Below are 15,071 nucleotides of genomic sequence, written 5' to 3' on the forward strand. Positions count from 1 at the left end.
CACAACCCAGAAACAGTATACCATCTATGCTAGAATTTAGCATGTAATGAAGATAGCATTCCTAATGACTAAATCAGTATCCAATAAATTGCAGAATACAAAATAAATATAAAACACACACACAAGAGCTTTCTTACATGACAAATTTCCTAGAAAACCAATGATCAGCAATTGGCATTAATAAAAATTTTCGCTCTGCTCTTCCAATAGCTAAACCTCATATTCTGTTCACTGAATTGACTATAAGTTTTGAAGCAAACTCTCAGTGGGGAAATCACATCCTCTGCATTGAAAAGATGTATAAGTACATGAGTCAAATTTTATCTCTACTGCTGACCTCTTTTTATGTATCTATGTCCAGTTATCAACAGAACATCTTCATCTGGCTGTCCCAAAACATTGAAATCATTATACCCCAATTGAATTTAATCTCTTTTTTCCCCTCAACTCATTCCTTCTCCTCCATACCATACACTCACAACCTGAAAACCTCGGAGACAGCCTAGCTTTCTCTCTTTTCTTAGATAAATACCCTCCACATATCCAATCAGTGTCCAAGTCCTATTGGTTCTATTTATTTTTTAATCCTCAATCTCAGGATATGTTTTTATTGATTTGAGAAAGAGAAGAAGGGAGGGATGCAGAGAGAAGGAGAAAGAGAGAGATATCCATGTGAGAGAGAAACATCGATCTGTTGCCTCTCGTATGTGCGCCGACTGGGGATCAAACCCGCAATCTAGTTACGTGCTCTGACTGGGAATCGAACCCACAACCTTTTGGTGTATGGGATGATGCTCCAACCATTTGAGTCACACCAGCCGGGGGCCATTCTATTTCTTTAATATATTTGGTCCACTTTGTCCATCTGCATTACTCCCAGCATTTTGCACCTTGACTCTTGCAATAGTATCTGAAGTGACCTCCCTGACTTCGCTCCCAGTATTCGAGTTGTTTTTATACTGGTAAAACTTCTCTGATGGCTTTTCATTGAATATGCAAACTCCACGGCATGGTGCTCCCCACTCTTGATGACCTGTCCTCAGCCTACCTTTGCCTCTTCTTTCCTTCCTCACCCACTTTCCTGGCCACAGGATTCCATGCCGCTGTGAAGCTTTTCCTGAGCTGCTGACTGCAGAGCTCATTACCCCGTGCAAGGGCACAATCGCCCCGCCCTGTGCCTCTACTGTACCTATTCACCTGGATAGGTTCTATTGAACTTATTGTTTATATGCATTTATTTACTCTGTGTCCCTTGCATGTATTTAAAAGCAGGTTTGCATAAATACCAGTATCAATAGATATTAAATACCTCGGCAAGAAACTGGAAAAATGTAACCAACCTTTAATTTCTTTGATATTGCCTCAAAGTGCTCTATCTCCAGCACAGTGGTTCCCAACGTGGGGCACACATCCCACAGGAGGGGCAATTTGATTTTTAAGGGGGGCAATTCGAGAATGAGTTAACAGTGAATTTTTTGCATTTCTTGCGGTTCTAGGGGTCTCTTATACTGTATATAAATATATAGTGACATATTTATGCATTTCAGTTCTCTATTATGTTTTGAAACTTTGCTATTTTTTCATATCACTTCATATTATTATTTTTTAACAATTTCTTAGTGATGTCTTCCTCAGTACTTCAACTGTCCTTTCATTCTTTTATTTTTCTCTTTCATGGATGCCATGTTCTTTGGAAGCTTGTTTAGACCAAGTCAATGGCCTTTTAGGCTTCCTCCACGTGAATAGGAGTTCACTTTTTGAATAACAAGAATTGTATGCCACAGAGGGGGCATCAGGGTTTTAGAGTTGCTTAGGTGGGGGGTGGCCAAAAAAGTTGGGAGCCACTGCTCTAGCATGAAATAAATGTTGTCTGACAGAAAATTAAGGAGATCCCTGGTTGCATACATTGTTTGGTTCCCACCTCAAAGCATTTCTATGTTCCTTTGAAAAAACAATGTAATTACACCTTACTTGAATCAAGTTGATTAGATCTCCACAACCAGCCCATAAATAGCCACTACCATCATCGTTGTTCTCATATCATCATCACATCATCACCATCATCCCCCGTTTTATATGCAGTGGGGAGAGACTGTGGTGGCCTTTAAGTGCACCACCTGCCTCCCTGGACCACATCCGCTCCTCCCTTTCCTCATGTGTGCAATTTACTTTCTCCTAAGCTCAAGGGCCCTCCTGTTGCCTAAGCTGTTTTTTTGTTTGTTAGTTTTGTTTTTTTGTTAACCTCACCCGAGGATCTTTTTTCCGTTGGGAAAGTTGGGCCGAAACCTTTCAATGTGCAGGCCTAGGGCTGGCCAGCCAGGGCTTGCCTAAGTTTTCAGTGAGCCAAAAGCAGCCCACCCTGGGCTCACTCCTATTACTGTTGGTTCTATTCTAAGCCCTGCCTTTAGGGTTTAGACTTTAATAGGAAACATTAATAGGAAAAATAGTAGTTGTAACAGTTCCTGGTGAAGGGGGTAGATAAGAATTACTGCCCCAAGTTTTAATAAGTTTACTCTCAAAATCACCTGGATTCATGTCTTGAATTCTTTCCTGAACGAAGTCAAGAATGCTGCCAAACTGTGCTGGGGCAGGCTTGCCTCAGCCTGGTCCCTTTCTGGTGATAAGGGGTTCAAATATAGGAAATCTGGCTTCGGAGCCCACTTCTTAATCACCATGCAATAGCTAATTTGCCTGAGAAAACACAGTCAGTCTGAACTGAAGTTCAATGCTCTTTCCGCTGACTACTCTTTATACAGGGTGGGGCAAAAGTAGATTAACAATTGAGAGTAGGCCAAGCACAGAGTTTATTCTTGTATTATTATTTATAAATTATTGTATTATTTTCCATATGAACAACTGGCAACCTATTTTGCTCCACTCTGTACATAAATAACCTTAGGGTGGGGCACCTGTCTTGTTCATCTCTGCATTCTTATCACCAAGCATAGGGCCTACACAAATAATAGTTGACCAAGAGAATATCTTATTTTATACTTTTGCTTTTCTTTTGGGTTAAGTTTTCATGGCCTGAATAACTCCAATTTAACATTTAAGAAAATTTAACTTTTGACATTTAAAGTTACATGATCTCCAGTATCTGATTTCAAGCCCAATTAACCTAAAGTGATATTCAGTTGCTAGAGAGCTAAAGATAAGGATCCGTGAACTGAGATCTAGCTCTGATTGTGAAACTGACCCTTTCAAAGGAATTATGTTGTTTTGCTATGCTTCGTTTTCTCCAGTAAGAAAATGGCCCCAGTAATTCTTATCTACCCCCTTCACCAAGAACTGTTACAACAGCAATTTTTCTTATTAATGGCATGATATTAAAATGATTTCTGCGTTATTAGAAATGATAAAAAAATACATTCATAAAATTAACATAAATACATGTACATGATTTAAAAATAACATGTTTATTACCTTTAAAGGTACATTTTATGCTACATTTGGACATAACATTCTGCAATTTGCTAAGTATTCTATAATTTTTCTTATCCATTTGACTTTTCTAAAAGAGAAAGAATAACCTTCTGAAAGAAGCTAAGATGAATTATATGCTCCTAAGATATTTTAATGCTTCTATTTTGTCCCATATTAAATATATATTTTATATATTTTAAATACTTTTTGTATCCTACTTACAAAAATCTATTTCTCTCTAGGAAGTTGGCAATACTCTCAATATATACAAGGCCATTTTGAACTCAACACAGTGGTAGTTCAACCCTGGTTTCCCATTAAAATGACCTGGGAAACTTAAAAAAATACTGATTCCTCAGCCCTACCTCAAACCATTTACTGAATATCTGGGAATGGACTTTGGGCATCGTATTTTTAGAAGCTTCCATGACATCTTATGAAATACTTGACCGGCACTCCTCAACAAAGAAAGTCTGAGAAACTGTCACTGACCATAGGAGCCAAAGGAGACATGATGACTAAATAGAATATTGTATCTAAAGTGAGATGTTGGAAGAGAAAAAGGATATTAGTGAAAAGACCCTGTGAAATATTGAGCCTAATTGCCAAATGCCAGCATGTGTGGCCCTAAAAATCTGCCACCTTAAAACAATAAGCTGCTGATTAGAACAGGTTACATTTCTAGAGGCACTCCCGGGGAAAAGCAATGCACTCATTTTAATACGTAATTATAATAAGCATAATCCTGAAATTAATTGCCTCCAAGATGCAAAAATTCAAGAAAGACTGCTAGTAGAGGAGTAAAAACAAACAAACAAACAAAAAGATTACTCACAACCCATTTCTCAGAAAGGTAAGTTTAATTTTTACATCTATGAAATATATAAATATCTGTGCTGTTGGCAGTTTGTTTCTTATCTATAAAGGAGATTGAGACCTGATCAGAAAGTTACTCAGTATTGAGTTAATTTTCCTCTCTTGCCTCTCCCACCGTGGTAGGAAGGAGGCAAAGAACAAAGATCCCCTAGTCTTCCATAATGAAGTCTACCTGGATTTAACCCAGTCACACTTCTCCTTTCATAACCATTAAAGATATTTGTCATGTGTGTTTATCTCGAGCAAAGTCAGAATTGTGCCTGAAGAAATTCTCTGCACAAGTAAACATTTGACCAACAGCAAGTGCTTGAAGATGGTGTTTCAAAAGCTCGTTTTTAATTTTTTGCACACGTTATCTTGTTTGGTAAAAATGAATAATTTATAACTCAGAATCCCTGTGCAGCATCAAATTAACAAACAGTAATAACAGCCTGTGGGTAGCCACACAGATTACAGCCCAGATCCCTAACTCCACGAGACATAAGGTAAAAAAATTTCTTTCCTCAGCCTATCTCAGTTTCTCATCTGTAAAAAATGAATGTATTGAACTAAGCAATCTTCAATGTTCCTTTCAATTTGGACTTTGGGATTTGGTGAGAAGGACTTCGAGAAACAGACTGGAGAGTTTTAAGATTTTAGGTAGGGCTTTGGGTTCGAATGGGCAGGATGGTATTGAAAAAGCGGTTTGCAAGCTGGTGTTTCTAAAGTCGGAAGGGTAATTGATTGGGATAAAAATAGGTGAAGGAGTAAGAGTAAGACAGTGACCTGTAGGAGGGTCTACTTTGTGATTGGCAGTGTAAGTAGAGCGTTCGGCTGCTAGGCAACGGCGCGTCTAGGGGGAGGTTGAGGACCCCAGTCCGAGGTGTCTAAGTACCGCCTCTTAATTTAGTTACACCGCCTTCTCGAAATTAATGAAACATGTAGTCTTTAAAAGTACACATTTGTCTTGCACCACGTTTGGCAAGCCCTAGCGTATGGGCAAGCCCGCGGCTGAGTTCTGTTTGCGGTGTATTTTTCTTTCTCCTGTTTTCAGGCGCAATGCGGGCTCCTCTGTGACTAGGCCCCTGTCGCCGAGTTGCCGGGCAGAGCTGGACGCTGCCGGCTCCTGGGTCCCGCCCTCCCTAGGTCCGGCCGCGGCCCTTCCCGGGCAGCCCTCGGCAGCCATGGCCCCAGAGATGGAACCGCTGTTCCTGGCCTGGAGCTATTTTAGGCGCAGGAAGTTCCAGTTCTGCGCTGCTGTGTGCTCGCAGATGCTGGAGAAGTCCCCTTACGACCAGGTACCCGCCAGACCCCATCGGCCCTGCGGATCCTGGGGACGAGGCAGAGGGTTCCGGGGGTGCCCAGGCCTCCGGGTGGGAGCTCCGGGGAGGAAGGCCCAGAGGCAGGTTGACTGTGTGGTGAGCACAGACCCCGGGAGCCGTGTCCGGCCGGCGCCTGCCCGCTGCGTACCCGAGGCCCGGAGGGACCCGCGGTTGCTGTGCCAGGATGGCCAACCCCCCGCCTGAAACGTTGGCGGTGCCTTTACTTCCTCCAAGCGTCCCAGAAAGGAACCCCTAAGTCCCTGACTTTTACTTGCATACGGATGGGCTCTTAAGCTCGCTGCATGTGCCTTGTTCATTTCTAAAACAATGACATATAAACTTAACGATCTGTAAACTTTCTACCTCCCGTTGCCATAGCTGCCTTTTTTCTTTTGGATCAAATGTGTGATCCTTCCACTTCACCTTAAACTGTTATTCAAGAGTGAGGAGCCTTTGATTTGGGGGCATGAGTGCAGCTTGCCAATAAGACAAGTTAGAGGAACCTAGGAGGGGGAAAGGGTACATTTATTATTAGGAGAGAGAGAGACTGGGGAAGGGACGGAAATGTCCCCCCAAATGGTGGCATTGATGAAAAGAGATTTTAAATAAACTACAGCGATAGTTTAACTTCTCTTAAAGTGTAATATTCAGTAAAGCGGATGAATAGGTCGTATGTTTAATGCATGTGAGAGGTGCAGGTCTGGTTGACAGGTAGTTCCTGGAAGAGGCAAAAAGGAGAAAAAGAGAGGATAGGAGCAGAGCCGTGGCAGTTTGTCAGTGCTTCTAGTAAATGCAAAACAGAGTTCGTGTTTGCCAGCTTTTCCTCTAGTTAGAAAAAAAAAAAAAAATGAGGGGCGATGCATAAGCCCAGGCATGAGTGTGAACACTGTCATCAGGCTCTGCCATAGGTCCCAGCAAATGGATGGAGGGTAACCTGTTGAGGTGAACGTTTTGGCCTTCAGATAGACTGTGTGCATCTCCCCTAGAACAATCCACGGTAGTGGAGGTGCCAAGCTAGGTTCTGTTTGTGTTAGTTAATAGGATTGTGTTTCTGTGGGCAAGTATTTTTCCAAGTGTGCTTCTTGGGACACTAGTACCACAGATGCGGTTTAAAAAAACAGCAACACAGAAACTTACCATGATCCCACAGGGGAATCATGATAAAATATTGACCCATTTCCATTTGTACCACAGAAGTTAGTTACAGACCTGTGATGTGCCAGACATTGTTCTGGGCACGATGGTTTTCAAGATATATGTGGTCAGAACAATGGGGAATGTTTCACCAGGAATAGAAGTTTAGCTTGATGTTATCTTGCAAAACTGGGCTTTTGATATCGGGATAGGGCTGCTGGAAAGTTTACAGCGTTCATTCATGTTAGTTATTCTTTGAGCCAACCTTTAAACACCATGCTTTTCGACTGTGTGCTTTTCTTAGTACCAGTTTAGATAGTTTGGGCCCAATTGTTATTTCAATTTGGACATATTTCCCAGTCTGCTTTTCCCAAGCTTGAAGACATCCTGCTTTTTTCTTAATTAAAAAAAGTAAATATTTATGTTAAGAGTACTGATGTAATGAAGGAAGAGCTTTAGGAAGCTTAAGGAGGTTCCTTTGAGTAAAAACTTGACAAATCTTCTTTCCTTTCCTTAGGATGAGTCCAGGATGGCAGATCTGTAAGGTATTCACAAAGCCTGGCACCCAGGGGCTGTCATGTATTTGCTGAACAAGTGCATTAATCATATGCATGGTTGCATTTTGATGGCATTACTTATGTTTGTGAAGATCATCCTAGTTGCCTGATGATTGTCACCCCCAACCCTTGCCCCTCATCCTTCTTTTCTTAAATGACCTCCCTCCTCTCCCACTTCTTTAAAAAAAAAAAAAAAAAAAAAAAAAAAAAAAAAAATATATATATATATATATATATATATATATATATATATATATATTTCAGAGAGGAAGGGAGAGGGAGAGAGAAATGGAAACATCAATGATAAGAGAGAACCATTGATTGGCTGAATCCTGCTGGCCCCACACCGGGGATCGAGCTCACAACCTGGGCATGTGCCCTGACCATGGAATCAAACCGTGACCTCCTGGTTCATAGGTCGATGCTCAACCACTGAGCCCCTCAGGCCGGGCGCCCCTCATCCTTAATTCTCAGGACCATTGGTTCTTTTTTTTTTTATTATTGATTTTTTTACAGAGAGGAAAGGAGAGAGAGAGAGAGTTAGAAACATCGATGAGAAACATCGATCAGCTGCCTCCTGCACATCTCCTACTGGGGATGTGCCCGCAACCTAGGTACATGCCCTTGACCGGAATCGAACCTGGGACCTTTCAGTCCACAGGCCGACACTCTATTCACTGAGCAAAACCGGCTTCGGCAGGACCATTGGTTCTTAAATGTACATTTATATTTTCAAATGAATGTATTAGCATTATGGACATAACTTAAGTCATTTCTTGTTAATTAATCCAGAAAATTCTTCCTGGATCCCTCCAGGAGAGTGTTTCTAATAGTGATTATCCTCACTGGGATTTATCCTGTGCCACCAAACTGATTTGGGTACAAATGAGTGACTTTGAAGCAGTGCTGGGATACATAGAAGAGCAAGGAAATGACAATATTTCTTCGGAGTGCCAAATGGATTTATTTTTGCTCTTTCTTTTTTCCAAAACAAAATAGCTTTTGCTTTTGATGTTTTTTTCCCCACTTTTTATTTTTGCTTGTTTTTCTCCCCAATGAGGAGAACCTCTCTGAAGTGATTTGTTACTTGTTAATCTTTGTATAAGCTTGTTCAGGGAGCTTCAAAAAAGATAACGTTTCAGTCTCGATACATCAGCCTTTTTGGAGGAAGCCTATCTTTGAGACTATTTTACATTTACTTCTCCTTTAAGAGATATCCTTTTGGCATACTTCCATCAAACATATTTAATTAGTGCCTTGTGGTTTTTATTAGGACATTTGGGTTTTATTTAATTTTGATTCTTGTCAAAATTGAGGTAGTCTGGTTGGCCAGAGAGGTATGATATACTATGGAATAGCATGTTTCCTTAGAGTAATACATTTTTATATGGATTCAGAAGAACTCAAGGGTAGGTTGAGTATATTAACATGGTGGTTGATAATGGGAAAAGGTTCATGAAGAACGTGGATTCTGAACTGCTTTTTCCAGGAGCAGAATGGTGAGACACAGGGCAGGGTCTGTGAGCATGAAGGGCACTAATTAAGGTTCTGATCAGTTAAAAATAAAGAGAGAAGGATAATTGGTTAATTTAGCATAGTTTCCCCGTTTGATAAAATTCATAGAGAGGCGTTGTCTTTTTTCAAAGTGTTCTTTAAATCCTGACTGAAGAAGTGGTTAAAAGTGATAAGATATGAAAGGGAGAAACCCCTTCCACACACCATCTGACCCCGAGGGAAAGGTTGCTTTTAAAGGATGTGGGTCATCCTGATTAGTTGCTTAATCTGATTACTGTTCTTTGTGTTCCATATGTCAGATTCATGGCTTGAAACCCAGTTCTGGTATTTTAGCTCCATTATATTTAAACAGGTCATAAAACAGGGAGGTTTTTTGGGCACTGTTTCTTGGGGTTTTTTTTTTGTTTGTTTTTAATGACAATGGGGTAGATTTCCAAATTATTAAAATTAATGATTCTGGAAGCTGTATATCAGAATAGGGGTAATTCACATTCTCCTTCCCCACCCCCCGATCTCTGCTTGTAGTGAGAGATGTTACAGAGAGGAAGGAGTTAATACTGTAAATGGTTTGAAGGTGGAGAAAAGGCTAAGAGCCACTGGCTTAGATGAAAGATAGGGAATCAGGGCTCCCCAGTGACTTATCTGTTAGTCGCTGGTTGAGACAACGATCTAGAGATCCAAGCCAAAAAGCATCTTTCTGGATGATTATCTAATTTATTTCCTCTTTGGGGCCATGGAGACTTAGCCGCACTTAGTCTTTTGATTCTGTACCCTGTGGAGCAGTTCTTTTTCTGATTTTGTATTCCTGCTGAATTATACATATTACATTCCCACTTGGCTACTTGGTCAGTCAATCTCCCTAACCTTCTGAAATCTGTCCATTTCTCTGTTCCCTTATATTTTTTTCCCCCCTTCCTGTTACTGTTAAATTCTGAATAATAACTTAGAAGAGTAGATTCATTAGCTGGAGTGAGTATTGGTGGCCATTAGGAAGTCACATTCACAATTATCTGGAGACTTAACTCCCTGAAGTAATAACAGCAACCGAAGAGAAAGCCTTACTGCAGGGAGGAAGGGAGGAGACAAACTGATGTGAATTGAAGTTGCTGCTAATGCGTATTTGCTGGTTGTCGGCGGTGCCACTCTGCTGTTCATGTCCTCTTGCTCACTTTGAAGGAGATCCAAAGAGAAGTTTTAATTTGTGTGCCTAACTGGGAGTTCCTTCTGAGTTCTGACAAGGGAAGTAATAGAGAGTTTGGTGCTTTTTCATTCATTATGTAGATGTTTTTATAGAGAAATTCTCTGTGATTGATAACTCCTGTCAAAGGTGCTACCACCCTTACACTTCATTGACAATGATCGTACCTATGAAAGAATTCCGAAAATGATTAAATTTTCTTAAAAGTGCAAAGTTTTATGCTATACAGTGGGCACTATTACTCCACTATGAGAGGAGGACTAGGTAATAGAGGTTGCAGGACTTGCTCCAGGTCATGCAGCTAAGTGGCTCCTGAGGACCAGGCCCAGGTCTTCTGACTCAACTGTGTGGATATCCATGGAAATTATTTGCTAGACCAAGCGAACCTAACTTGTGGTTCCCTATAGGGGCGGATTAATTGAAATCACAAAACTCTAGTAGAGAGAGATCCAAAGATGTCTCAGTGATTTTTGAAAAGTTCTGCCTTCTCTCTAAATTACAACATTTTGAGTTTTTCTTGTCATAGTCCTGCTACTCCTGATGGACCTCCAGGCCAGCCCTACCTGGCCTTGGTCTCCCCATGCCCCACAGTAGTCTGCTGTCCAGCCTTGCTACGACCTCGCATTCTCAGCAAAATACCAGCTGTTGGCCCCGAATGTCTAGGTTCAGATTCTGCCTGTACACCTTGACCTCAGAGTTTTCTCATCTGTGTAATGGGGATGATAATGTACCTATCTCAAAGGGTTGTTGTGAGGGTTAAGTTCATGAATACATGGTAAGTGATCAAAAATGTTAGCTGCTATTGTCTCTATGCAGCTAGAGATATTTGCATGTAGGATTCTGTCATCTATGTTTTTCTCAAAGGATTGTTGGTAATATGGAAAGCATCTGTGAGGAGTGTCCGGTGAATTGATGATAAAATGATGTTGAATGTAGTTTATAAAATCATTGGCACTCAGTAATTTCCAGAACAATCTCTCTCCCTTTTCTCTGACTTCCTTATCTCTCATGTATTCTTTTCTCCTCTCCAACTAAGTCATCTATAATTGGTCCATAGCTTGAATATAGCATTTACCATATTGTATTGTAATTCATTGGATTATGTGCTTTCCCCCCATAGAATGTTTTCAGTGCCTAGCCGAGTGCCAGGGATGCCGGGAGAATGTTGTGAAATGAATGTGTTCTCTGCCTCCCTCTCCTTCAGGCCTTGTCTCCATCTTCCATTCATACAACCTCACCTGCCTCCACATCTTCTCATCCTCTAGGCCTTTAATTTTCTTCTCTCACCTTCTCATTTCACATCATTTTCCTACATGCTTTTTAGCTGTACGGTAGATTGTAAATGTATTCCTGAGGGACAGTGGAATGAGGCAGAGCCAGCACAGAGGCCTTCATCCGGGAACAGAGCGCTCTGCGGCTGAGCTGCCGGTTTCAGTTTGGCCGCTGGGGGATCTCCCTGCCCTTGGCAGAATAACAAGCATCTCCTTTAGTTGTTTTCTTTTCCGTTTCAAGCATTGTCTACAATCACCTCTGGGAAGCTTTTCCCCCCTTCGTATAAGGAACTTATGTTTTTCCTACACTTACCCTTCAATCCTGCTTTATTATTTCTAACTCATTTTTTTTTATCTCCAAGATGCGCTGGGAAGAAAGAGCTGTGGCTCTTTGTATAACCTTGAGCAAATTACAAGACATCTCTGAATTTGTTTTATTATCTGTAAAGTGGATAATATCACTTACCTGCCTCTCTCAGATGGTTGTTACGAAACTCAAGTGAAATAATGGGTCAACAGACATGTAAACAAATAACCAGAAAAAAAGAATAGAAAGGGGTTACTTCTGTCATTTCATTTCCTGTATATCAATCAGTGTGTTTCTTTAAGTATGGACTGTGGGAAACCTGTACTTTTCCTAGATCTTTCTTGTGCACAGTGGAATTGAAAACCTCCTGTTGCTATGCATTCTTAGCTGCTGTTTTGTGTTTGGTTCAGCTGATAGATAAATATTCTCTAAAGCCCACCCTCTAGGGCCCTCACTTTCCAGCCTCGCTTGGCCTTTGTCTCCCATGTTCCTGCCATGTGCCACGCTAAAGAAATTGCTTTTCCTCGCATGGTGACCAGAAGGTTTACACATTGCCTGAACACATAGTAATTCTTAAATAAATATGTAGGGTATTCTTTTTTGGATTTTAGAGCTGTAGAAAGCAAGGCAAGCAAAGATCCTATTTCTGTTTCTTAGTAGATTCCTCAATAAAACACACTCAGGTATTCGACAGAAGCTATTGATATAGACATGTAAGTGTAGATGTTTTATAAATAAATTTGTTTATAAGTCTGATTTTTTACCAACGGGCTTCTATTTAATTTGGACAGAAAATACCCTGAGTTATCAGCACCTGGCACTGATATACATTACATAGTTTATTTATAAAATTTTCTCAGAGCACATTACAGTTAGAATTAATTTTTTATCTTCAGCCACCAATCCCATTGTATTTATGTGAACTAGAGGGTTTAGAGCAGTGGTTCTCAACCTTCCTAATGCCGCGACCCTTTAATACAGTTCCTCATATCGTGGTGACCCCCAATTTCATTGTTACAAATTGAACATAATTAAAGCATAGTGATTAATCACAAAAACAATATGTAATTATATATGTGTTTTCCGATGGTCTTATGCGACCCCTGTGAAAGGGTCGTTTGACCCCCAAAGGGTTCATGACCCACAGGTTGAGAACCGCTGGTTTAGAGTATGTAGATTTTCCTTCTCCTCCCAAAGTGATTAAATTCTGATATTTTAACCACCATATAAAGAAATGTTTCCTTGGTACAATTGTCAAATTATTTTTAATTTGGGAAGCTGTTGTGTCTTCATTAAATGAGCAGTTAAGATATCTTCTCAGTGCTCTAAATGAGGTTAGAGTACTTAGAATTTTCTGATCATAGAGAATTTAGTACTCTTCAGAGTATGTTAGTTTTACAGAACTCCTGAGAGCACTTAGGTAGAAAAATTAAAGTTAATATTTGGATTTTTATTGAGTGAGTTTGAATTCATCTACAAATACTTGGTTAGTCAGTAAGACTTTTTTATTTTAGAAACTATATTTCTTTAAAATGTTTACTACCAACAATAAAGAATTTAAATAAAAAAAAATATTTGCTATCTTCTTAATGCTTCCCAGGAACCAGGCCCTGAATTGCCGGTATCTCAGGTAAAGGCTTAGCTGCAGCCCTTAGTTTAGAGAATACTTTAATTATTATCGCTTAGTTGTTGCTATAGACTAGAACATTTGCTGCCTATCTACCTGTCGTGTTATAAAATTAGCCGTATCTAGGCATTCTGTACCTTCTTATGTAACTACTATATTCCTAATGCTTTTGTGACTGTGGATGGGTAGCCTTATGGAACTCATAGAGTCTATTTAGAAAGCCCTGGTGCTTCAATAGAAATAACCGATATTGACCAGAAGGATAACAGTAAAGGAAGCAAGGGGAACCAGGACCTTAGAAAGGGAGCAAGAAGTTAGCAGAGCCACAGGTGTCTGAAAAGACTGTGATGGGCAGGACATGTCTTGAGTGGAACAGCCCGACTCTGCTTCAGAAGGTCTTGGTTATGGACAGAGGTGCTTGTCACAGTGAAGAAGAGAGGAAGGGACCCTGGCCAGACAGCCAGCTCTACCAAATCGACTTGGTTAGAGGTAAGGGGTGGTCAGGGGGACGTGTTAACTGGGTAAGTTACAGCAAGTGAGGGAGAGAGGGGGTCTAGTTAGGGGAGCACCTGGCCACTGAAGCTTTTAGTCCAAGTGGGTTTCCAGGAAGTGTGAGAATAAGGAGAAGGGAGGGAAGAGCTGTAAATCAGTGAGCTTAAATATTGCCAGGTGTTTGCCCTCCCAAATGAGAGAGAATTTTAAGTGTTTTTCAGGTTAATAAGTGATTTGCACCTTATATAGGGCCCATATGGATAATCATGAAATTTTTTTAGAAGAAAGCAATATACAAAGTACTCTTATAAGAGGCTTGTGAGTGTTAAAGAGACACCATAAATAAGTTAAAATGTAGTACTCTGTTCTTTAAAAGTATGCCATTTGTCTTTGAAATGTTTATAACCAAAACTGTTTTTTGCATACTATGTACAAGTCATTTAAGAAGGACCTAAATTATAAATAGAGTAAGTAGTGTGTTTTTTTTTGTTTTCACTAATTTTGGAAGATTTTGATTAAAATTAAAACTTCAGTAATTTGCCTGGTTGGCATGGTTTTAAAACTATACATGGCATTTGAAAGTTTCAAACTAGCACAGGGACTTCATGAAAGATCTGTATTTAGTATTACTTTCCTGTTATGTTACTGTAGACCTAATTATCCAGCGGATAGTGAGCTAAAAGAATAAAAAGCGGACAAGGCTGACAGGATTCTTTTGAGCTCACTATTTACACTTTTTGCCTCTCTCTTCTTTGGCACATTTTTACAACTTCAAAATAAATAAGGCTTTGCAATAATAATTCAATATTCTGTGCTTAGATTTTCACCTTCATAGCATAGACCAGTGATGGCGAACCTTTTGAGCTCGGCGTGTCAGCATTTTGAAAAACCCTAACTTAATTCTGGTTGCCATGTCACATATAGAAATTTTTTGATGTTTGCAACCATAGTAAAACAAAGCCTTATATTTTTGATATTTATTTTATATATTTAAATGCCATTTAACAAAGAAAAATTAACCAAAAAAATGAGTTCACGTGTCACCTCTGACACACGTGTCATAGGTTCGCCATCACTGGCCTAGACAGTGTCAAATGTTACTGATTTTTATGTTGTCACAATCAGGTCAGACAGACTGTTCTTAATAATAACCTAGCAAAATTGTTTCGTACATGCTTTTAACTACTGGCCTTGCATTCTGTATTAAGAGGAACTGAACAATTTAAATATGTTGCCCTCAGTCAGTATAATTTTTGCCTTTTGAAATGTTTATTTTTATAACTAAACTTGGATTAACCTCACAGAAGGGAGAACAAGTCAGTATTTTCCTGATATTAGCCAACAGGTATTTGCCTCCAGAATAGTGTCCT

The 15,071-nt window shown here is 40.0% G+C and overlaps 1 protein-coding gene across 5 annotated transcripts in view; it reads left to right on the top strand.

Annotated features, from left to right (window-relative positions):
- The first annotated feature begins 5,382 nt into the window (after positions 1-5,382).
- TTC8 (tetratricopeptide repeat domain 8) overlaps positions 5,383-15,071 on the top strand; it is a 37,941-nt gene continuing 28,252 nt past the window's right edge. For 4 of the 5 annotated variants that reach the window (XM_036315094.1, XM_036315103.1, XM_036315119.1 and 1 more), the window contains exon 1: positions 5,383-5,576. In XM_036315094.1, coding sequence (XP_036170987.1) covers positions 5,463-5,576 — 114 coding nt within the window. In that variant the 5' untranslated portion in view covers positions 5,383-5,462. Of the gene's footprint in view, positions 5,577-7,251; positions 7,280-15,071 lie in introns of all 5 variants that reach the window. The other variant, XM_036315111.1, reaches the window with a different exon arrangement.

The sequence above is a fragment of the Myotis myotis genome, unplaced genomic scaffold (genome assembly GCF_014108235.1).
Source record: "Myotis myotis isolate mMyoMyo1 unplaced genomic scaffold, mMyoMyo1.p scaffold_m19_p_1, whole genome shotgun sequence".
In the NCBI taxonomy this organism is placed as follows: domain Eukaryota; kingdom Metazoa; phylum Chordata; class Mammalia; order Chiroptera; family Vespertilionidae; genus Myotis; species Myotis myotis.